A 25,260-nucleotide genomic window follows, 5' to 3' on the forward strand; every position below is an offset into this window, starting at 1 on the left:
CATTCACGGAAGCATATTTTGTGAAAATAACATGAAGTGGGGACAAAACATACATGTCTAACAATAGGAGGTTAGTTACTGTAAAAACACATCCATGAAATAAAGTATTACACAATAGGATGCTGTAGGAGAACACTGTTAGTTTACAAACAGCAGAATTGCACTTTTAGAAGAGAAAATTCATAAATCTACCCATGTAAAAAAAATACACCCATACATTTGTAAATATTTAATACACAGCCATTTACATTTTGCACTATGATAAAGATGAAAAATGTATGTATATATACATATATGCATTTGTGCTTATATATAAAAATCCGGGAATATATACACACAGGTAAATATAACATACAGTGTGTTTACATGCACACATATATAAAATGCAAAGAAAAATACTGAAAAGAATATAAACGAAAACATTAATGATACTCATCTCTAACTAGAAGTATTAAATATGCTTTCTATTTCAGTCTTAATTTCTTGGAATTTTCTGAGTTCTCTAAAGACTATTTTGTGCAGGAAATCATGCTTTTCTGCTCTATTAAAATAGATGCACACTCTAGTATGAGTGGTTTGGAGTTAAAGACTCACAGAATCTGTAGCTCAGAAACTTTGGATGGCATCTCATTGCCATTTTACAGGCGAGAAAATACAGAGACTATCCGGGAGCCCGCCGTTCAGCTCGGCGTTCTCCCTCGTTGCATTTGGCTTATTTTATTTTATTTTTAATTTTTTTAACGTTTATTTATTTTTGAGACAGAGAGAGAGAGCATGAGCAGGGGAGGGTCAGAGAGAGAGGGAGACACAGAATCCGAAGCAGGCTCCAGGCTCCGCAGCTGTCAGCACAGAGCCCGACGCGGGGCTCGAACTCATGGACCGCGAGATCGTGACCTGAGCCGAAGTCGGCCGCTCAACCGACTGAGCCACCCAGGCGCCCCTGGCTTATTTTAGACTGGTCTTTACCTATCGGCTTTTCCGACAGACACGATTTCCATATCATTTTATTGCCAATACGAAATGAGGCTTACAAACCTCCAAGCATTTCGCTGGAACCCAGGGCCTGCAACCTTCAGGATGTGAACAGTAAACCGTCTCCCTGAGGATCAAGCACCCCCTCAGAATCAAAGCAGGAAAAACCTTTATGGAGCAGAGCAGAGAGGACGCCCCACTGCACACACCTGCAGCGTGGTTCTCCTTCACGCTGATGTTAAATTCCTTCTGAGGGAACTGGGGTGCGTGATCGTTCACATCACTGATCCTAATGTTGAAAATCAGGGAACTGTCCATGACTCTTCCTGATAGGCGATCCAGAACATCAAAGTAAACCTAGGAAGCAGAGAACCGTATTAACCTTGCAGGATCATTTTCTGGATGCTGCTGCTCAAATCACTGTTCGCGTGCTCGTATGTTTTGCCTCCGCTCCTGAACTTTCCGGGAAGTTTCTGAGGGTAGGGATCACGTCGCTGTCCTTCGCCATGTGACCCCAGGGACCGAGCACAGGGCTGGCACAAAGATTGTGGGACAAACCCAGGCACTGACTGGAAAAGTACACCATGAGTTACAATTAGGTTCTAATCTCAGTCTCTCTACCCGGGTAGTCGTGGCCAGATTGCATAGAAGCCTCGGCCGTGTCAGCACGGTCATGAAAAATACATACGCTAACCAGTATTGCTGAAATGTCGCGGGGAGCAGACACTTAAGAGTTTTGGGGAAAAGGAACGTTGAAAGTAATTGGCACCGCTGTTGACCTGCGGTGGGTTCTCAAAAGGCTACTGCTGTTACTTTCGTGCTTGAATAAGGAGGGTGCATCACCCCAAACAGGCAGCAGGAAGTCTTTGCTTTCAAAAGATCTCAGATTGATACTTTAGGCTTCTCTCCCTTCAGTTTCTTAAGAACCTTGGAAATTAAACTCAAACAGAAAGAAGGAAATGATAAAGATATATCAATAAAGTTCAAAATAGCAAAACAGAGCCAAGAGAACCAAAAGCTGGTTTGCCTCCCCATGTAAATTTTGGCACAGCTTCTTGATATGTATGAAAAGTTCTGCTAGTCTTTTGATCAGTCTTGTGCAGAGTTTACAGATACACTTGGAAAGAATTATCCCCTTAATACACCATCTTTCAATCCATAAACTCAGTCTATCTTTTCATCCAGTTAGACCTCCCTTGATTTCCTTCATCAGTGTTTTATAGTTTTGAGGAAACATATACTGCACAGATTTTAGATGAATACCTAAGCACTACATCTGTTTTGGTGATATTATAAATGATATGGTTTTTAAAATATTGATTTCCAACTATTCATCGCCAGGATACAGAAATATAATTGATTTTTATATATTAACTTTATTTCCTGGGACCTTGCTAAAATCGAATTTCAAAGGTTAAAAACAGGCAAAGTTTTGAACAGACCCGTTTTCTCCAGAGAAGACGTACAGGTGGCAAAGAATTCTTCATTCCTTTGGTGGTTTCTTACAAAACTAAACATCCTCTTACTGTGCAAACCAGCAATCATGTTCCTTGGCATTTATGCGAAAGAGTTGAAAATTTATGACCACCCCAAAACCTGCACACAGATGTCTATAGCAGCTTAATCATAGACCTCAAACATCGAAGCAACCAAGATGGCCTTCACTAGGTGATTGGATAAACAGACTGTGGTCCATGCAGACAATGAAATATTACTCAGCACCAAAAAAGCATGGAGTACGGAGGAATCTTCAGTGGCCGTTGCTAAGTGACAGGAGCCAATCTGAACAGGCTCTCCACTGTGTAATCCCAACTATACGACGTTCTGGAAAAGGCAGAGTATGGAGATCGCTAAAGGATCAGAGGTTGCCGAGGGCTCAGGAAGGAGGGATGGATGGATATGGGGAGCACTGAGGAATTTTAGGGCAGTGAAAATACTCCGTACGATACTGTAATGGTGGATACGTGTCACCACACATTTGTCCAAACCCACAGAAGGTGCAACACCGAAAGTGAGGCCTAAGTGAACTAGAGGCTTCGTTGATAACGACGTATCATATTGGCTCATCCCCTGTCGTAAACTCAGCACCCATGCACGATGTTCATAAGAGAGGAAGCTGGGGGGGTGGGGAGGGCATGAAGGGCAGACAGGCGCTCTGTACTTCCCAGTCTACTTTTCTGTAAACCTGAAACCGCTCTAAAAAAAAAAAAGGTCTACTAATTTTAAAAAGCCCCTACGTATAAAATAAAAAGTGGGCAACCATATATATTATGTATTTATGTGTTTCTAAATACGGACGCTTCACAAATATGCGAGCCATCCTCCAACCTCACACAGGGGCCACGCTAACCTTCTCTGTGTCGTTCCAGTTTTAGCCTGTGTGCTGCGAAAGTGAGCACCGTATATAGATAGATAGAGATATAGGTATAGATACAGATACAGATAGATATAAAAATATATATAACGTATATCTATCATATACGTATATATTTTAAAGTAAGTCTAATGAGACTTGCTGTTGCATCTCTGTTGCTCTAGGATAAGCAGTGATTTGATCTGTTGAAAGCTGATCGGTTGTGGGGAAAGAATCAGCGGTGACAGAGAAGTTCAGAGTCCCAGGAACAGGAGTGGGAAGGGGGACATTGCCCGGAGGACCTCTCAAGGCAGACGACCGTCTGCCACGGGAACATTGGTTTCTCAAGGGTTGGCCGGTTGTAGGTGCGGAGCCCGGCTCGGGGACGCCGAGCAAGCACGGGGTTTATTCTGGAAGAAGCAGCTGCAGGGAGGCCTGGGGCTGAGCTCTGACACAGATCACCTCCTTTCTATCTCAGAGAAGCCCTAGAGGGAGGCATCCCCAGCGCTCCACTCTGCAACGCCGAGAGGCTCTGCGGCTGTCCGCTCTCAGCTCGGCCCAAGTTCATTCCAAGAAGGTGTAGACTAGACTACACCGCCAGCCAGGTCTTCACCACTCCCCTCCGTGGCTCCCCCAGGGCCCAGAGCAGGCAGCTTCACCAGACAGGGGTCTCGGCACCTTGATAGCATCGGGCAATGGTCTCTCCACCCCTTTCCCAGAGCCCACGAGGTCTCCGAGGCACGTACCTCCCTGGGCGTCTTTTCTGCAGACACGTTGCTTCCTCATCGGCATCCGCCATGGTGGCCCCGCCAGGTGTCCTGCAGAGTGGCCTGGGCGTGGGCTCTCCTACTTCAGCTGTCTCCTCTCCCCTACAAGACTACTGAACCAGTCCGCCCCGGGGAATCCAACATACATTTTTAAATTTTTGAGCAAGCAAATTGGCTTTCTCACACACCATTTCCACATGCTCTTCCATAATTGATGACTGTGCTGGCTGCCGAATCACGCGGACTTCTGGCTCCGAAACGGCGCCACCTGTAACCCTTCCACTTAAAACTAAGAACCGCGTGTTTGTTTTATGTTTATTATTTTACGTTCCATGTATCATCCTAAAAGCGACTTCTGAGACAGTGAGTTCTGTAAGATGCCCGAGAGGCAAAATAACTGTTTATTCTTTGACAAGATGCTAAGAGTTTCTGGCGCCTCAGAGCTGCAATGGAGAGAGGAAGTGTCATGGATATTTTCTGCACTTGGGAAGGGTTTTCAGCCTTTTGTTATGGCCTTAAGATTTAGATCTTGGATGACACACCATAGAGCAGTGACGTGACGGAGGGGTACATGGCTGTTTAAATGGCACGTGCAAGATGCGTACTCTAGTCACTGGTGAGCACGCGGAAATACCTTAAACGCCGAACACACAAGACAAAATCACTTACGTGCATGGGCTCTAAGTAGGCAAAGATGGGTGCGTGGAGATCAAGACCCACAAATGACTATTTCAAGGAAATAAAAGAATGATTTTCTTGAGTGTATCTGTAGCCTATGGGATTGTGCATATTTTGATATAAACAGATGAGATTCCTATATAGAAAAAATCTGGTTTCCCCCCCCTTTCCATCTTCCAGCAATTCTCAGCCACAGTTACCGCCCTCTTGTAGGTTTACGGAATTAACCAGAAGATAGCCCCTCAACCTCCCCTCAGCTCCCAGTCACAGGTTTCTAAATGCTCTGGCTGGTTCCAGTGACCCCTCGCTGCCCCCCAAGAACACACCAGTGCTGCCGGGAATGGGGCTTTGCCACCTCCTCAGGCTGACTACGTGCCTAACACACCCCGGCTTTCGGGACAGCCAAGACCCAGAAGTAGGTGGTGGACCTGGAAGGCCTGGCTTGTGTGGTGTTTCGGTGACATTTGCTTGTCCCACTCTTTGCGGCTGGGAGCCCTTCTCATTGGCCTGTCTTGTGGCTCCCTAACGAGTAGGTTAACCCCTGCGTGCCAGTCTCCTACATCCGCTGCAACAACTTACCCCAAACCGGGCGCCTTACGACAAAATGTGTTCTCTCGCCCTTCTGGAGACCGGAACCACACCCGGGGGCAGCGGGCATGGCTCCCTCCATGGGAGGCTCTTGGGGAAATTCTGTTCCGGGTCTCTCCCCCAGCTTCGGGGGGCTGCTGCCAATCCCGGTGTCCTCGGCCTGCAGGTGCGTCACCCCAGGCTCTGTCTCCTGCTTCTCCCCTGTGTCCTTCTTGGTGTCCAAATTCCCCTCCCCTTATAAGGAGGCCAGTCACTGGATTAGGACACGCCCTGATCCAGTATGACCTCGTCTTAACTTGATGACATCTGCAAACACCATATATCCAAATAAGGTCATATTCACAGGTACCACGGGGAGGACACGAACCCCTCTCTTTGGAAGACACAGCTCAACCCATAACAGCCTCGAAGCAGCAACCACATGCCACTGTGCTCATTCATTCATCCAACATAGTTAAATGAAAACCTACAATGTGCAGAGCCCGATTCCTGACCCTGGAGGTAGTGGCACTGGAAAGGACACTCCCTCCTCTTAGAATGTGCCTCCAGTGGGGAGAATGGCCACCCACAGAGAACCAAACACGTGTCAGGTACGCGCGCTTCAGGCGATGAAAAGTATCAAGGAGACCGTGAACCAAGGGCGTGAGACAGGGAGCCACAGGGTGGGGGCACGCCTCCAAATCCCCACCCTGAGTCTTCCCTCATGCAAGTTCACAGTCAAATGAGGGGCCAGCTAGCGGGCGATCGCAGAACTCAGTGTGAAAGGACGGCCGTGATAGTGCATTGGGGGATCGGGCGGAGCGTGGGCTGGGTCTCCATCTGGCCGGGCAGGTCCAAGCACAGGCCCGGAAATCCTGATAGAGCAGGACCCAGGGGGACACCGCTCAGGTCCCCACGTCTTCCCCGTTTGCTCGAATTGTTCCCTGGGACCTCCCTGTGACGTGCCAAACTATTCCATCTGGGCCTCACGTGTCAGGAAACACTCTTACGGATTTGGCTTTGGCATCATCTGCTGCCCGCACGAAGTCCCACGTTAAACCTTGTGAAACCCAACCCTCGATAGGTCAGTAAAGACGTTAAAGGCAAACAACAGCAGCCATATCACAACAGCAAGACCAAGAACACAGCACTAAATGTTTTGTTTCCTCCCTGCACGGAGTCACGCCCACTATTTGTGGGAGCCGCCCCACCCCCCGCCCCCACCGGGCTCAGAGGGTAGAAGCCACGGACCAAGCTTCCCTCTCCTGGGAGCTTCTTGGAGACACAGAGTCTATGCTCCACGCTGACTTGCGGAAACAAAATCTGCATTTTCCCAAGAATGCCTCGGTGACCTGTTTGCTCATTCCAGATTTAACGGTGCTGCCCCACGGTCCCCCTATGACCACTCTATATTGCTTCTTTTTAACAGACAATGCACGTTCCCTAGATGTGCAAGGGTTTCTATGAATAGTGAAGACCCGGAAAGTCTTCTGCGCAGGACTTTTGGAGTTTGGGGAGACTTTCTGCCTGTTTAAAAATTAGAGACTCAGAGCCTGTCAATGAGTTAAGGGCAAATATTCTATTATGTATATAAATGGTTTGAGATCATTGGAGACAAGGTATGTAAATTACGTCTTTCGTTGTTCTTTCCCACCCTGAAGGAGTTAATGTGCAGACAAGCTCAGTGTCCAGCAGAAGTCACAACATAACAAAGGCGAAAATGTCCTACTATCCCCGCGAGGTGAGGCTGGTAAAGTAACACACCACCATGTGGTTTGGGCATTTTACTTTACAATTTCCTTTCCTGGCTTAGAGCCTGGATTTCAGATTCATGGTAGACCATGGTGTTGGGGTTATGAGATCATAAGAAACACGCGGGCTCACGATGAGAAACTGCCACCAGGTATACAACTGTTCATCCATCAGTCGTTAGATAACTGTGGACTCTGCCTGTAGCTTCTGCCCACATATTTCAACGGTGACTCATCAAAAATCAGATTAGCCCATTTTGTAAACATCCTATAGCCCTATCTCCAAGTGCTTTCGGATATCCTGATCGTGCTGGGAATCCAGTCATTGGAAGGAAGATCCGTAGCAGCTCCCATGAATCCTCTGAGTCCAGAACTTTAAAAGAACATTACAAAGTCAGCCTCTCTGCCCACGCATACTTTTAAAGCTCACCATGGTGTGTAATATACGGTCTCCCAGGACGTGACGTGTGGACAGCTTCACTAATGCCTAGCTAATACAATATTCCCACAGCAGCTTCACAATAAACCCAAGCTTAAAATATATCAAGTTTTAGGTACCGTGAAAGATGGCGTCGTCTCTCGATCCACAGGGCGGTGAACATACACTTGTCCGTTCTTGTGATCTTCTATAGAAAATAGCCCAATCTCTGGATACTCATCCACACCGGGTCCACGGACCAAATACATTAATGATGTGTTCTGAGACATATCATTGAACAGCTGAAAAGGCCAAAAAAAAGGGGGGGGGGGAAGAAAATGAGAATAAATCACAAGGTGCATTGAATATCAAGGCTAAGATGCCAGGCACATTGGGGCCCAGAAGCCTCGGGTCCAGCCTGTCCCACGCTAGGGGCCCAAGCAGGTGCATCGCAGCCTGGGTTCTGAGGCAAGCACCTGACTGAACAACACACATGTCCCTCCCCAGGGAAAGAACCCTAGAACGGTACCCCCTTCACAGGGCACGGGCCCCCAATCTTTCAGGATTTACACACCCTGCCCCAGGGAGGGGGCTGTGCCTTACTGTTGAACCAGAAAGGCGACTTGCAGAACAATACACGTATGGCAATCCCATTTGTCAATACAGACTCACATTAGTTAGGCTATGGAGAAGAATCTGGAAGTGTTAACATTGTGTTAACCGATGTGTTAACATTGATGATCCCTTCAGGGAGAGAGGAGAAATACTCATAAACCTAACATTTCGAAAGGCCATAGAGTGAGCCAGGTCACTATATGCCTCACTTGCCCTGGCCTACTTAATCTTTAAAACAACCCCATAATGGAGGTGCCATCATGGCTTGTACTGGGCAGACAGGGAGCAGCGAGTGTATCTAACTCCTATACTAGGGATACGGTACCTCGGGAATAGGAGCCCACTGTGTTCCCCTCACTCTTATGAGGATACAGTTTTAACCACTGAGCCCTGAAAACTTTCTGTATGGTTTTTTTTATATATATAGCATCTACTATCTTTATGAACACTGCAAAAAATACAAATTGTTTTCATTTGTTTCTTGAGAAACCATAGGATGTCAGAGCTGTAGGGACTTAGTGACTCAGTGCATAAGGCACAGGCGCATCAGGTCAGGACTGTCATGGGAGGGAATGACACGGGCCAGGCGGAAACGTTCCGGCATTGCGACACCGTCAGGTGACCGCTTTGGCGCATCGGCTGGCGCTAGGCCTCAGAGTGCGGGAGGCAGCAGGGAGCGGTGGGGACTGGGGGTAACACGAGCCCCACCTCGTTGTTGCTCCGTGTGGTCAGATTTTCCAATTTTCAAAACACCTCTAAAATTACACAATTTCTAATACAATCTTCCTATTTTTTGTATTATGGTAAAATACACATAACATACAATTCACAGTCTTAATCACCTCGGAGTGTGCATGCCGGCGGTACTAAGCGCTCCCGGTTGGGAGGCCACCACCACCATCTGTGTCCACAGTGCTTTTCATGTGACCAGACTGACACCCTGTCCCCATTAGACAGCGAGTCTCTATGAACCTCCTCCCGCCAGCCCTGGCTGCCACCTTTTCACTTTCTATTTATTTATTTTCTAATCTCCCTTTTGTCCCCACTTCCCACCTCCTGTAACCACAATCCCCTTATTTTTAAAGAATACTTTTTTTTTTTTACCAAAGACTTTGCCTGGGCCGAATACAGCAGGCCTGTGGGCTGGAATTAACCAGCCCGCTGCCAGATGTGACCGACGTTCTCAGCACCCACTCACGTGAAGGGACTCGCCTGAAGTCGCCCCGTTAGGTAGAGGCACAGTGGGTTCTAGAACCCAGTCCGGTGTTCCTCCCATCACTGACCTGGCCCCCCTAGCACACAGCCTTTCAAGACTTAACCCGCCTGCCAATCAGAGAGGATGGTGGGGGCCTTCCTTACCTCACCAACAAGTTTGGGAAAGGGGCCTGGATCTTCCTCCTCCAGTTCCAGGGTGGTAATAACCCATCTCCTCTTGGATCGCCGTAGGGGCCGGTGGCTCTCTCCCTGAAATTACAGTGACGGCAACAAGGAGGTGATGGCGAGGTGGCAGGCACTACATTTGCATTATCTCCCTTGTCCTCACAACAGCCTCCGATGCTTAGGAGTCAAAAGTGCCTGTTCTGTTCACAGCTGCAGAGTCGTTCCTAGACGGCGGGGCACGGGCCACCCAATGATTTTACGTGGATCGTGAGATCGTCTTAAGGGCTATGCAGACATAACGTTGAAGACCATTGTCTACTATGTGCCAACCCCTGTCCCACGGCAGACACGCAAACAGTCGCTGAATGAACGAGAAGGTTATTTCCCCCATTTGTCTTTCCGTCTTTTGGAAATAGTTGATGAACAAACTGAGGGTTGATGGGGGGCACGGTGGGGGGAAATGGGTGATGGGCATTGAGGAGGGCACTTGTTGGGATGAGCTGGGTGTTGTATACAAGCGATGAATTGTGGGAATCTACCCCCTAAACCAAGAGCACACTGAACACGCTGTATGTTAGCCACCTTGACAATAAATTATATATAACAAAAGGAAAGAGTTGATGAGAACATCTCCATTCGGTGCTGATAGTGTGGATAAAGCTCTGGGCTGGCACTTCGTCTATTACTCTCCCTTTTAAGAAAGACAGGAAGAGAGAGAGACTCAGACTCAGGTATCAGGCTCAGAGACTTGTCAGGCAAAACACCACAGATGGAATTTAACCATCTATTTATTATAAGTGAAGCTGCTTTCTAGCCCTATTAATTTTTTTGTCCACAAACATGTAAGCTTTTTAAAAAATTACAGTTGATCTTTGAACAATGTGGGGATTAGGGTGCTGCCCCCTGGGGCAGCCAAAAATCCACATGTAACTATTGACCCCCCCCCAAAACTTCACTACTAACAACCCTACCATTGACCAGAGAAGCCTTACTGATTACATGAACAGTCGATGAACACATATTTTGTATGTTTTGTGTATTATATGCTGTCCATAGTAAAGACAACGTCATTAAGAAAATTATAAGAAAGAGAAAATACATTTACAGTACTGTCCTGTAAAAAAATCTGCATGTAAATAGACCCATGCACTTTAAACCCATGTTGTTCAAAGGTCAACTGTATTCAATTAGAAAATGAGTTGATCACAAGACAGGAAGGAGATATTCATAAGGTGGCACAAGGTGATTGGGGGGTGTGGCTGCATCCCTGGACTGTCCAAAGCTCACATACCGGAGAATGTTAAGTTCAATATATTTTAATTGCATAAAGAAGAAAACAGTGTGGGTAAAGCTCTGGGCTGGCACTGGATGGCTGATTTCTGATGTTCACAGATTGTTCCTATTCTAGCAGACATAAAAGCACCTTCTGCAATTCTCTGGCAATCCCTGAAGATTCCAAAAGGCCACATGTAGTTACTAATTTATTTTCTGCAAACTGAATATCGACTGGGAACTAAAAACCTTAACATTGCAACGGAGTCCCTGAGTGAAGTGTGGTCTCACGTGGCTTAGGAAGAAAGTGACCTCCGAACCCCACCTTTGTTTGCTGAGCGAGATCATCATTTTCTTGTCGGAAGCTGTTGACGCTGTTGACCTTAAAAATAAAAATGGCATGAATTAGTAGGGGATACACTTATCAGGACCTGCCTGAAGTCACACTCGTCTTCTGGAATGAGAAAAGGAAGAAAAGGAACTTTATTTCATTTTGATAAGTATAATTTCTTTCTCTTGTCGTCTCAGTTCGGAATTACCACGTTTCCTCTGCAACCGCAGGGGAACCATGCAAAAGGATTTACACAGAGTATCACTGATACTGGGATGTCTAAAACTGTAACTCGGGAGCTCACCCTGTCTATTCCGGATGAGCATAGATGTCCTGGTATGTCACACGTAAATGCCAAACGTTAATTGGAGAGATCCAACTGGGCCTTTTCTCCTGTTCTTTCTTTCTCCCCCACCCCTTAATTTTAGACTCTATCTTGTAATAATCAATAAGATAATAGAACTTGGTACTTTTTGTTTATATAATGATTTACAATTGAGAATTATTTATTTCCAACTTACATCTCAACAAACTCTCCCCCCCACCCACACACACACAAAATAAAAATAAAACCCACACACGTGCAGTGAGGTTGTTGAAATAAGACAGACCCTGTAGAGGATGTCGGGACCAACACTGGACGAGCATGTGTGTGTTGACATGTACGTCCCTAATCCACTCACTGTCACTACCATATACCGTGTCATTGCCTGAACAGAGACAATTTATTCACTCATTCTTCTGGGGATGGTCGTTTAGACTTTTTCGGTTGTTTGTTATTACCAAAAACAACAACAAGAAAAAAACAAAAATGCTGTGGTAGTAAACATCCATGTGCATAGAGAAGTTTTCTCCAGAGTGGCAGTTTTGAAAGTGCGGTACACCGGGGTCCCTGACCCTGTTACAGGAGGTGGGGGAGACGCTGGCCCCTGTCTCACGGAGTCAAAGGATGAATCTCGCGGACAAGAGAGAGTGAGCGAAGCGTTAGAGCTAATTGAGGGAAGGTACAAAGCTCTCAAGAGTGAGAGGGGTTCCTACTGGGGAGCCTCCGAGGACTTTTGTCACCGACCTTCTATTGGGACCTGATCTGAAAGGTTGTGAGTCTCCATGCATGGCACCGGGCCCAGGCAGGTCTGGCATATGTTTATCCTTTTTTTAATTCCAAACCTCGCTGCTTCTTCTGCCTCCCACTTGCAGCTCCGGTCAGCCTCCCCGAGGGCCCCTGGTCTCTCCCTGCCTAGCGTCAACCCTTCCCCTCCTCATCCCCATCAGAGTCCACAGGGCCACACACTTCCCTAATGACTCTAGGGTATCGTTTGCCTGTTTTACTGTATGACGTTTGCACCAATGGGACAAATCACTGGGGCCTCGGCACCGAGGAAGCCAAGGGCACCAGCATCACCCGCAGTATCTTCATCGGTACGCGTGGGCAGGAAGAAAAAGGAAGAAGGTAGAAGCCTGTTGCATTTAAGAATGAATTGGTGAGGGGCGTCTGGGTGGCTCAGTCGGTTAAGTGTCCGACTACAGCTCAGGTCATGATCTTGCGGTCCGTGGATTCGAGCCCCATATCGGACTCTGTGCTGACAGCTTGGAGCCTGGAGCCTGCTTCAGATTCTGTGTCTCCCTCTCTCTCTCTCTGCCCTCCCGCCCCCCCCCCCCCCCCGCTGTGTTCTCTCTCTCTCTTTCTCTCTCTCTCAAAAACAAATAAACATTAAAAAGAAAAATTAAGAAAGTGTGTGTGTGATCGTTGGAGGTACCAGGTGAACGGGCCACTTTTTTATAGAAGAGCATTTTACTTGAAAGAATGACTGACAAACCGTGTTGTCCGGGATCAGGCCCTCGATGGACAGCTCTTTGATAGTAGACAAGCCAGCCGATCACTTCAAGGAAAACAGTGGATGGTGTCATGTTGCCAATGATAAAACAAACATAAGCTTTCAAGCAAAAATTAGAATTTTGGAAAACTTCTGTCTGCTACAATGGGCTTGACAGCTTCCCGATACTTAGAAGAATTTTCTGATGATGCCAGTAGAGCTATTAATGAATGTGATTTTCTGATTTTGTAGAATGAAATATGTCAACATTTGGAAGATCTGCATAACTCAATGAGCCAAAAGGGTTTCCTAATGATTAATGCATGACCTCCAAAATCATACTCTTGCCAAAAGGCAAGAGAGACATGGTTTTAACGTAACGGAGCAGGGCAAGTTTATTAACATGTGTTCAGATTCCACATGAGAAGCAGTTGTTAAAAAATTCCACTTTGTCAAGTTTTGGTGTAATATCAAAGAAGGATATCCACAATGATCCATCGAAGGCTATTCAAATATTCCTCCCTTTCCATGTGCGTACCTGTGCGAGGCCAGAATTTCTTCATTCTTTTAACTAAACAACATTTACAATAGACTTCAGACTCAGAGAGGAGAATCTGGCCGTCTTCTTTTAGGACAAGAGATTTGCAAAAATATAAAACGGTGGGGCGCCTGGGGGGCTCAGTCGGTTCAGCGTCTGACTTCAGCTCAGGTTATGACCTCCCAGTTTGTGAGTTTGAGCCCCACGTCGGGCTCTGTGCTGACAGTGTGGGGCCTGCTTGGGATTCTCTTCCTCCCTCTCTGCCCCTCCTCTACTCACACTGTCTCTGTCTCTCAAAATAAATAAATAAACTTTTTTAAAAAAGCATTGAAAAAAGATTTACATAATGCTTGTAGAATGAGGGGGGAGAAAACTTCTTAGAGGCTGCTGTCTCTGGCTGCAGTGGCCACCTAATGCTGTGTGGCAGGCAGGCATTTGGCTGCAAGGGCCACGCACAAATCATATGACAGGCAGTGCTGGGCCTGGGGACGTGGAACCAGGACTGTTCAGGCTGGCCTGCATGAGTACCTGTGGCATCACTGGTGGGAAATGATCTGGGTATACAGAGGCTTTGTGTCTGCACGAGGCTACTAAAGAACTAAGAAGCCTGCATGGAAATAATTCCTTCCTGAAAATATTTATTTTTGTTAATGTTTATTTCTTTATTTTGAGAGAGAGAGAGAGAATATGAGCAGGGCAGGGGCAGAAAGAAAGGGAGAGAGACTTCCAAGCAGGCTCTTCATTGTCAGCACAGAGCCGGACATGGGCTCGATCCCACAAACCGTGAGATCATGACCCGAGCCAAAATCGAGAGTCAGACATTTAACTGACTGACCCCCGAGGCGCCCTGAATATATTCCATTTTTCGTTGCGAATTTGCATTCAAGGAGAATTTTTTTTAATAGAGGTATAATTGGCAAACACCACTGTATTAGCTGCAGGTGTACAACAGAATGATTTGATATTTGTACGGACTGCAAAATGATCACCACAATGAGTCTCGTTAACATCCGTCACCACACGTAGTTACGGAATCGTTTTCCTTGTTCTGAGAACTTGGAAGATTCACTCCCTTAACGACTTTCAAGTATGCGCTACAGTGTGGGGACTACCCGTGGCGCCATGCTGGACCCTTCTGTGGCTTGGAGCCTTCCCGTTTGGGGCACTTTGCCACGGCAGGCCTAGGAGATTGACACGCTTCCCAAGCGCATCGTCTACACAGAAGCGCAGGTGATCTTTAAAAGTGCAGACTTCACCACGTCACTGGCTTCCCAGCGCTCTGTCCAGCCTGCTCTGTCCCTTGAGCGCCCAGCTTCAGCCCTGCCACCCTGTCCCTCACCTTCTACAACCCACGGACTGTTCATCTTGAATGAAGGGCTTAGCAAATTAATCGGGCAGACCAGTGATGCTGACAATTTTTGAAAGATAACTCGGTGTGGAATTTCCCAGATTAAAAACCAGCAACCACGACGTGACAGACTTTGCTCACATCTGATTTCATTCTCTCAGTCCTTCCCTCCTCTGTGATCTGGGGAGCTGGCCACAGTCCAGGCCTGAACACTCCCGAGTCCTTGGGACCAGAAATTACCTAAGAGAAGGGGGCAGGACTCCCCTCCGAGGCTTGTGGCTGAGTCTGGAGCAAAGGTGAAAACCTGCCGGAGGCTCACAACGTCGTCCTCTGCTTTGTGCCCCCCAGACAGCGAGGATGTAGGGGTTCACGAGAAAACCGTTGGAGACAGCAGTGCTCCAGCAGTGCGCGTACTGACTTTGCATTTGGAGATCAGAGAGGGGCAGTGGGTACCTGTTTTGGAGGTCAGGGATGGTTGTAAGCCAACCCGGGGGGCGGGGGGACAAGGGGAGGAACGGGAAGGAATTGGGTTACTAACGGCCGATGGCCGATGACTGAGCACCCAATGGGCGGAAAGCTCTTTGCCCCGTTAAGGGTCCAGAATGGAGATTGCTAACTCCCCCCCCTCTCCTGGTTCCTACTGCAGCACGTTCTTTTTGTCTGTCTCGGTCCCCTGGAATCAGCAGAAAGCTGCTTCCAACAAACACTGGATTACTACCCACAGTCCAATCGCCGCTGCCCACCCCGACTCAACACGCCCCTGGACGCGAACTAACTTGCTTGGGCTTGGTCAGAAGACGAAAACGCACGTCTGTTTTCTGATGAGACCGGTCAGGGGCAAGGGCAGGGGCAAGGGAAAGACGGAGACAGGGTTTGATGATTAAAACCGGCTATGAATGGGATTCAACAAAGTCTCCTGGAGGTAAAAGGAGTGCTGTTTGTTTAAGAACATTCACAACTGGATGTGGCAACGAGGAACCAAGAAAATCCTCCAACTTCCGTGCCCCTGGTGCCAAACATGATGCTTGCGTCAGGAGCCAGCTGCACTGGAGTGGGCACCACACAAGGGGTTTCCGTCCACCCCACCCCCACCCCCACCTTGTTTGCTCGGCCCAGAGCAAGAATCCAGTAGATAGCAGCAGAGCGGGCGCTGGATGCGTGTTACCAACCATTTCCCCGTGGCTAGAAAACCAGGAGGACACAGACATGCGGGCACGCCAGCCAAGCCCATCTCCTCATTCACTCTTGTGACCGCCAGGGCAGGGGAGAGCAACTATTAGCCCCGTTTGCAGGTAAAGAAGGCGAGGCTTAAGAAGATCAAGTGAAAGCCATAAGGGCCAGGCCACCCCCCAGATCAGCTCAGTCCGAACCTCTAGGAGAGGTTCCCAGGCCTCGGGAGTTCTGCAGCAACCTAAAAGAGTCCACCTCGAGCCAAGGTGAGGACCGAGGTCCTCAGGCAACCCGATCCAGACGCACAGCTGGCCCGCGGCCGGCTCCTAAGGGAAAACTCCGTGGCAGAGTCTCGGGGCTGTCCCTCTCTGTGGCAGAAAGCCACGGAGCAGGGGGTAACGACAAGCGTACCCAACGGTGAGTCTCCCAGGGTAAGTGCAAATCCAACAAGCCCCTGTACTTTCTAACCTTGAGTCCACTGTTTGTATTTCCACTGGTGCTAGGGGGCAAGAGGTGGGGGGGCAGGGGGGATTACGCCCTCCCACCCTCCTCGTCTGCTCAGATTGTCCGCAACACACACAGCTGACATTTTCTCAGCCTTATACGAGGCGTGAGTAGAAGTGCCCTTAGGAAGCTTGGGTCAACACAAATCTAAATAAAACTGCTGTGTACTATTGAAACCAGTTTTAAGATGAAGTCACACCTTAGCCCATCTCCACCACTGCCCCGAACAGGTTGTGACCCTAAGCCAACCCCTCCCTTGTACACATTCGGGAGCCCTGCTGCCAACGCCCCCCTACAGGTGCGCAAACCCCGGGCTCCCCCGACACCTGCCCTCCTCGCAGGGCTTGGCCAGAGAGCTCTCCTCGGCCCCTCTCCCAGCCTGTCACCGCAGCAGGGGCACGGCCAACTTGAGCCGTGCCTTCAGTCCCACTGCGCGTGGATCCCCGCCCGGGTTCCCAGCACCTGCCCAGCTCACCTGCAGCAGCAGAACCAGCAGCAGCACTGGAAGAAGTGGCAGCGAGGGGCGGGTCCCGGAGCCCATGTCCAAGTGGGGGTGCACGCAGGCGACCGCAGGTCCGCCCCGAGCCTCTGGTCCCCGATCACTTCCTCCTCAGCCTGGTCCTCCGACCGCTCTGGGGGCACTTTGTCCCAGAAACCCTCATCTCCTCTCGCTCCTCCTCTATTTATCACGGCGAGCGGCTGGGCTGAGCCTTAAGCTTTAACCTCATGATGACAGTCCAGTTCCCGGGAAGGGAGTGGAGGGGAATAAAACTGCCCTGCCTCACACACATAGTTGCCTGCTGGGTCACGGGCACAGAAACCCGGCTGGGGCCCGACCCCGGGGGATTAGATCAGCCCGAGGAACATGACACCGGCACCTGTGGTTGGTTTGTTTGACTTTAGTTCCAAGCGGAATGTCCCGTGACCTCTTTCTGAAGCAGGATATTTCAACGACCGTTTCCTACAGCGCCTGTGCTTTGAAACAGAAGCAGTGCCAAGGGACTCCAAGAAAGAATAACCTTGTGAAGCGGGGAGAAAAACGCAGACACCGTCCACTTTCCGAAGCACCAACCATCTTTATTTATCCCAACCGTGTCTCCGGGCTCCGCGGCGTGCAGACCTTTTCTACCGAAGTCTCTGCTAGGCTTAGCTGTGACTTTAGGATTGGAGGAGGAAGAGATAAAGAGAGGCGCCCTGCGGGCAGGGGCTCTGTGCCAACCTGGGGGGTTTTGCACTAAACTACCAGAAAAAAAGCGTAGGCAAGGGTTCTACCCAATCCGCACTTCAGGTTGCAATGATTGAGTTTTAGATGAACTCGGAGCTCCGTTCACCCGATCACTAGTACTGTGGGTACTAGTAGCTTGGTACCCCAACACCTTTAAAATAGCGAACCGTTCTTTAGCAAGTGGAGAAGGTAGCCTTTCTTCCCACCCATTCATGGTTCTGTGAGATGCTGCTGAGCATTATACTGTGAGTAGTTTGTTACCTTAATCTAAATTAGTAGTTTCTTATTAAACACAGTAACAAATGCAATTTGAAGGTCTGTCAATACCTCCCGTGCATAAACAGAAACAGAATAATAATTATCGAATTTACGACTTCATGCTTATTTTCAAAGTGGGTATTTTTATTCCGTTTGCTCTACTGAAATTTTGCTTACGTTAGAATCCCTAATTCAGAATTTCTAGACCAGGTAAGCTAAACCATGTGGAACATTTGGGGGAGAAACAGAAGTTGCAAGCTGGGCACCCCTTTGCTGGAATAATGCTGAGGGAGATAATATAGAGCCGGAAAGACAGTGTGCTGACCTCCAGGTATCTGGGGAGGGGCTGGGGAATGCTTATGATGGATTCTACTTTCACATTTGTTTTCAGTTGAAAGAAATGGGTATTTTAATGTATTAGAAACAGCCACATTTTCAACATCCTCAAACATTTAAAAATAACCGAGCAAGATGCCAGTTTCCCGTAAGGCGTCCCTTCTCTCATTTGGGTTGAGAGACGCTGGGCTTCGCCTGCCACACGTCCCCCGTGAGTCAGAACTAGGTGTCAGTTCCCTTTCCTCATGAGCATCTGATTGCGGAGAAGACTGTCCAGGGTTCCTGTGCCCTCACAAGTGCACTAACGCTTTGAAGCCACAAGGTGGCAGCTCCCGGATCCACGTACACAGTTGAATGAAATGTGGTTGAAAGATAAATGGCGTGGGAGGGCGAAAAGGAAGGAGTGAGCCACAGCGAATTACCTGGACTTCACGGTCTCACCTTGGGGTGTTCAAGGGGTGCCCAACCCAGCACAAGTTCTCAGCATTTAAAAAAAATATTTTAAATATTTATTTGGGGGAGGGGGTGGGCAGAGAGAGAGAGGGACAGAGGATCTGAAGCAGGTTCCGTGAGATCATGACATGAGCCAAAGTCAGACGCTTAGCCGACTGAGCCATCCAGGAGCCCCAGAAGCAGGTTCCGAGCTGTCAGCACAGAGCCTGCCCCGGGGCTCGAACCCACGAACCTCGAGATCATGACCTGGGCCAAAGTGGGCCGCTTAAACGACTGAGGCACCCAGGCACCCCTCAGCATTCATTATAATGATAAGCACACCACGAGTGCTGCTAAGGATTAATTTCATCTTGAATTATCCATGTCAGTTAGGGTTCCCGCACCCGCCAGCCTTCATTTTCAGGGTACTTAGGGACGGCAACTTAAACGTATCCCTTCTCCGTCTTTGCAGAGAGAAGCACGTGGCACGGAAGCTGTGTACTTGCCCAGGAACTGGTGATTAGGACCCCGAACTGAAGACAAGGAAGTGTTACATTCACTACATTCTAAAAAGAGACCCCAACAACTAAGACCAGACGCTTCAGGACTCTAAAAGATGATGGCAGGACTGGTCCTGTGGACATGAGGGGTCACGGGGCAGGGGGTCGGCTGCCTTCCGCTTGCCTCAACCGGGGAGGGATGGGAAGCTTTCTTTCCATCTCTGGAAATCAGTGGGTGGGGTTTTCCCAGTGAGTGGAGTCACTGGGAATGGGGGGGGGGGGGGGTGACGGTAAGGCCGAGGGCCTGGTGCCCTGTCCCGGCTCTGCTCGGACGGGGGTGTGGCTGACCAGGCCCTGTGCCCGGCTGAGGACACCGGGCCCTAGAGAGGGCACGGGAAAATGCTCTCCATCTGGCGTGACAGGAGGCGGACTCTCCCACGCGGTCAAGTAAATGTCAACGGAGGAAAACAGTGGGACGGGAGCCTTCTTCCTGCCCCCTGAGGGGGCTGCTGTGCGGACAGGTGGAGACGGGTCTGGTGTGTGACGAGCGGACGCCTTCTGCCCAGAGGCGAACCAGCCTCGGTGAAAGTGTGGAGGGAGGTCTGTGAAAGAGGAAACACAGCTGCTTCTGCCTCAGTGTCCCCTGTCTGTGCTGGAGGATGCAGGGCCTAGGAGAGGGAGGGAGTGGAGGAGGCCCTCCTCTCTATGCCGGAAGGGAGGTTGGAGAAGAGCAGGCCAAGCCCCCACACCCACCCCCGACCGCTCACCTGCTAACCGGGAGGCAGATGCCCCCATGCTGGGGAGCCTGGGGAGGAGTGCCCACAGGAGCTGAGGGAGTCAAACACCCTGCTTTAAAGTCAGATTCGGGGCACCTGGGGGGCTCAGTCAGTTGAGCATCTGACTCTTGATGATCAGGTCATGGTCCCAGAGTCCTGGGATCAAGCCTCGAGTTGGGCTCCTCTCTGAGTGTGGAATCTGCTTGGGATTCCCTCTCTCTCTCTCTCTCTCAAAAATAAATAGGTAAAACTCAGATTCAGAACAGATTACGTGGCTCCTGGTTAGGCTTTGCCTTGGTTGGGACTTCTCCATGTATGTCCCCTCATATAAAATTTATTTTCCCGCCAAAGGATTCTCAATTCAAGGTCCTGTTTCTCCAAAGTCATGAGTCTTGGAATAGTCTCAAGTAGAGTTAAGGAACGAAATAGAACAGTAACAAAAACCCAAGGGAAAGGCTGTGTCCCCAGTCATGGGAACTGGTTCCCCAGCCCAGGCCTGCCACAAAGAATGACCACCGCTCACCAAAACACAGAACAGTGACGCCGGCGCACTGGCGAGCGACCAGAGGCAGGTGGCAACTGGAGGGCGGCAGGTGCTTGGAGGAGGCAGGTGGGTGGGTGCGGGGCGGGGTGGGGGCACAAGGCAGGGAACGAGCTGTGAGCTGTGGCATCTGCACAGTGAGAATTAGGTGTTCGCTGGACGGGTCTTTCGACTTCTCTGTATGTTTGAAGATGTGTATAACACGATGTTGGGGGGAAAATATCAGAAAAGCGAATTTGACTCCCGCATTGAAAAATGCAACTTATGACTAAGCGTACTCTGAGCCTACAGTCTAATACTGTGTATCTAACACTGTACCCCGATACCTGCCATGTGTGGGAGTGAAGGGGAGACTTCACGTGAGAATAAAATTATTCGTCATTTGTATTTCCTGATTTGCTGTAAGGGACCGAGACATTTTTGTCTGTCCTGTGTTGATGCTTTCGTAGTCACGTAGGCTGGCTGATGAGAAAGCGTGCTCCTTACGTTTTCGTATTTTGTCAGCCACCAAGAGCTGGCCAGAACATTTCCTTGGAGAAATTTCTTGCCCCTATTTGTTCAACTAGTAACTGTAGATGAAAGGGTGGGGGTGCTTAGAAACACTGCCAAATACAACAGATTGAAGTGCTTCTCGCTTTCTGCAAGTATGTTTTATACTAATTATATTGATAGCAGACGCACTGAGCTTTTTTTTCAGTGATTTATGTATATAAATATTTTTATGCTTTTTCGGGAAAGAAGAGAGAACTTTGGGGCTATTTAACCTCCTCCCACATCAAAACTTGTCCTGCTGAGGGAAAAAGACATACTTCCTTTAATTAGAACATCTTCAACTAAACTTGGGAGACCATTCAGCTCATTTATTGTGTGAGACCTATAAGTAAAAAGCATTTCATTCCAGTATTTAGAAAACTGAGCAACATGGGACAAAAGCAAAGCCTTCCTTTTCCTTCTCCTTACTGTGCTGGGGTGGGAATGTTGCGAGACAGGGTTTCGGAGGAAAAGCTTGGTGACAGGCGGCAGTGAGTCTTGTAAACGTGGCCAGCATGATGAAGGCAGTGGGAAGGCGAGCTGAGGGCACGGTGAGGTTCTCGCTCCTGAGTTTAAAAGCAGAAGTGTAGGGGCACCTGGGTGGCTTAGTCAGTTGAGCGTCTGTTGACTTCAGCTCAGGTCATGATCTCAGTCCGTGAGTTCGAGCCCCGCATCGGGCTCCGTGCTGACAGTGCAGAGCCTGCTTGGGATTCTCTCTCTCTCTCTCTCTCTCTCTCTCTCTGCCCTTTCTGCCCTCCCCCCCTCCTCTCTAAATAAAAATAAAATGTTCACACTCTTTAAAATAAATAAATAAAGGTGGAAGTGCATGAAAGTCGAAGTGTGTTCAAGGTGGACATGTTCTGAGAAACCTCAGTTCCTTGGCACTCGCTTGCCCCACAGGATATCAGAGGCCATAAATCAAGCCACTTAATGACCTGTTCTTGGGCAAAGAGATAGCAGAGGGCTTGTAAGCTCCGGAGAAAATAGCATACAGATAAGCAGACACACTTGTTAGCGTGGCCAGAGTGCAGGGGGTCCAGCCAGGGGCGTGTGGTCAAAACAGTCGTTTCAGACCTTTGTTTTTTAATGTTTATTTTTGAAGGAGACAGAGACAGAGAATGAGCTGGGGAGGGGAAGAGAGAGAGAGGGAGACACAGAATCCGAAGCAGGCTGCACACAGCTGGACACGAGTTCACGGACTGTGAGATCATGACCTGAGCTGAACTCAGACGCTTAACCAACTGAGCCACCCAGGCGCCCCTCAAACTTGCAGATTTTTAAGTGCCACGAATGTGAGTTTTGTCAAACATTACCTGCCAAGGATCTTGTTCAGATGCAGACCCTGATTCTGTTGGGGAGGTAAAATGTTACCCTTACCTTCACAGGAGACGAAAAATTAGTTTACTTCTACCCATCTAGGTTCTTGACGGAGACCTCTGGACGCGGACAGATTAACAGAGGAACACAAACAGAAGTTTAATAACACGTATGCCTCCTGCATACATGGGAGAGACCCAGGAAATGGAGAGTCCTTGAAATGCCTCGCGTTGTCACCTTCAATGTCACCTCCACCAAAAAACAAAAGATACGAGGGGTGGGGATGGGGGGGCGCTTATATGAGGTTAATAGGAAAAGTACAATAAATGGCTGTGGTTGTTTTGCAGATGTAAGTCCAGGCCTTAAAGAGATAAGAGTTGATAAGTGTTTCTAGAGATTTCCTCATCCTCTTCCTGGTACAAAAGGGAGGCACCCTTACAGATGGAGATCTCCCCCACGTGTCTCTTACAAAAGGGTAACTTCTCAGTTCTCAGAGCTTTTCCTATGTGTATGCTGTTTCTTAAATATAAGGAGCCTAAAATCATCCTTATGTCAAAGAGGTGTATTTTGGGGCTGCAAACACGGCTCCCCTTGTACCCTCTTAGGGTTCTGTTTGGCTGGTCCTGAGAATTAAGTTGACAGAAGACAGATCAGCGGGACAAAAGCATGCAAATTCTAGAATACAAGTTTTCCATGATGCAGACTTCCTAAGGAACAAAGACCCAAAGAAATGGCCACGGTTACCTGCTTTGGTATTAGGTTGGACAGAGGGAGCCATGTGGGGAGACTAAGGAAGAGGAGGGAGCGAGAAAGACAGAGAGACTGAAGGCAAGTGGGGGAGAGCCAGAGACATACATAATCCACGAAGCAGGCTCCAGGCTCTGAGTCGTCAGCACAGAGCCCGACGTGGGGCTCAAACCCAAGAAACGTGAGATCATCACCTGAGCCGAAGTCAGATGCTCAGCCGACTGAGCCACCCAGGCGCCCCAGATAAGGGTCATTTTAACAAACAAAATGCGTGTAGAGTCCTCTTGGCCTCAGCCTCTCATCCCTGATGAGAAGCACATTACTTCCTTTCTGGCGCAGGGAGGATGTCTTTCATATAGGAATTTCATCTCCTGCTTTGAAGAAAAAGAAAGGGAAGAGTGTTTTCCTTTGAGTTGCTGTTTCTCAAGTGCCTTTGGCTCAAGGCAGTCAGTTCGCCAGAGTGTCACGTTTTGGGGTGGCGTGTGCTGAACTCCTTCACATGTAGCAGGTCTGAGGTGGGGCTCACAAGCTTGGGTAGCACGGCATGAGACGGCTCTGGTTGAATGTAATGTACAGAGAAACGTACACTGGTTTCCTCTAAAGTATCACTCACACGAGGACAACTGTATTCATGACTATTCCATTTTTAAAGTCCCACTTATATTTTCCCAGCATTATCAGAGTTAATTCCTTACATATCAAACCGCCGAGGACAGGGCTATTTGAGGCCTATTTTTTGAAACAGGGTCTCTAGGAAGATTTTTACAAATTATTCATCCATGAGCATTATTCTACACGAGATATAGTTGTTTTAAGGTGTTAAAGCAATCAAACAGGGAGACGGCAGACTGAGGTTGTTTTAGGTTAGGTCTAGAGGTTAAGTTGCTACCTTGTGGATAATAACACAGCACCATCCAAAAACAATCTATCATCTTATGTACAAATTTATGACTTAAAACTTCCACCGTGGTTAATTTTCAAGCTACCAAAACCTTATTTTTAAACCCCCGGATAACAAGCCTACCGGCCCGTCACTGAACCCAGCTTTACTCACAGTCTTGCCTCTCCCAGAGCAGGATCTTAAACCAGATAGTCAGGAGTCATGTGATCAGCACTAGTGAGGCCATCTGCCTGGTATGACCTTGGCCACCCCAGAAGTGAAAGTGACCTTGTACAATTTCCTCGTGCCCACTCCCTTCTGCCTATAAAAGTCCTTCCCTTTTGGACGTCCCTTGGGGCTCCTTTCCATCTGCTGGATGGGATGCTGCCTGACTCATGCATCATTAAATAAAGCCAGTAAGATCGATAAAATTTTCTCAGTTGAATTTTTTTTTTTAAATTTTTTTTTTCCAACGTTTATTCATTTTTGGGACAGAGAGAGACAGAGCATGAACGGGGGAGGGGCAGAGAGAGAGGGAGACACAGAATCGGAAACAGGCTCCAGGCTCTGAGCCATCAGCCCAGAGCCCGACGCGGGGCTCGAACTCACGGACCGCGAGATCGTGACCTGGCTGAAGTCGGACGCTTAACCGACTGCACCACCCAGGCGCCCCTCCCAGTTGAATTCTTAACACCCCCAAAATTATGTTTTAAACCACCACGATTTGGGGGCGACTGGGTGGCTTAGTCGAAGCATCTGACTTCGGCTCAGGTCATGAGTTCAAGCCCCATGTCAGGCTCTGTGCCGACAGCTTGGAGCCTGGAACTTGCTTTGGATTCTGTGTCTGCCCCTCCCCTGCTCACACTCTGTCTCTGTGTCTCAAAAATAAATGTTAAAAATTTTTTTTCTAAATACCACTATTCGGTAGACTCCAAAGAATGCACCTCCTTGCCAGATATGAATTTAGAAGAAGGAGCAAAGAGTTTAGATGAAGGAGCAAAGGGCCTTTTGGAACGTCTGCGACACCCAGGTGCCCTCCTTGGGACAGCGGGCGCTCAGTCCTAGACGTGCAAGCTAAATGTGGGCCCCTTCTGTCACATGCCATTTTGCTTTACTGAATTTCCAACCCGGTTCCCTAAGCGTTCAGCGCCTTCTGGGGGCATAAGAGGAAGAGGGACTCAAAAACACACCGGCAGTGGTTCTCAGGTGCATCCAGTCATGTTGCCACATACGTTGCTC

General features: G+C 48.6%; 1 protein-coding gene and 1 pseudogene across 1 annotated transcript in view; both read right to left on the reverse strand.

Annotated features, from left to right (window-relative positions):
- The window catches only part of CDH26 (cadherin 26), a 40,657-nt gene extending 23,373 nt beyond the window's left edge, over positions 1-17,284 (reverse strand). The window contains exons 1-5 of the mRNA XM_045444060.1: positions 16,954-17,284; positions 11,099-11,155; positions 9,481-9,585; positions 7,647-7,808; positions 1,182-1,329 (exon numbers count right to left, since the gene is read on the reverse strand). Coding sequence (XP_045300016.1) covers positions 1,182-1,329; positions 7,647-7,808; positions 9,481-9,585; positions 11,099-11,155; positions 16,954-17,019 — 538 coding nt within the window. The 5' untranslated portion in view covers positions 17,020-17,284. The remainder of the gene's footprint in view (positions 1-1,181; positions 1,330-7,646; positions 7,809-9,480; positions 9,586-11,098; positions 11,156-16,953) is intronic.
- Positions 3,258-3,371, reverse strand: LOC123581751 (annotated as a pseudogene).
- Positions 17,285-25,260: the final 7,976 nt, after the last annotated feature.

Source organism: Leopardus geoffroyi, chromosome A3 (genome assembly GCF_018350155.1).
Source record: "Leopardus geoffroyi isolate Oge1 chromosome A3, O.geoffroyi_Oge1_pat1.0, whole genome shotgun sequence".
NCBI classification, from domain to species: Eukaryota; Metazoa; Chordata; class Mammalia; order Carnivora; family Felidae; genus Leopardus; species Leopardus geoffroyi.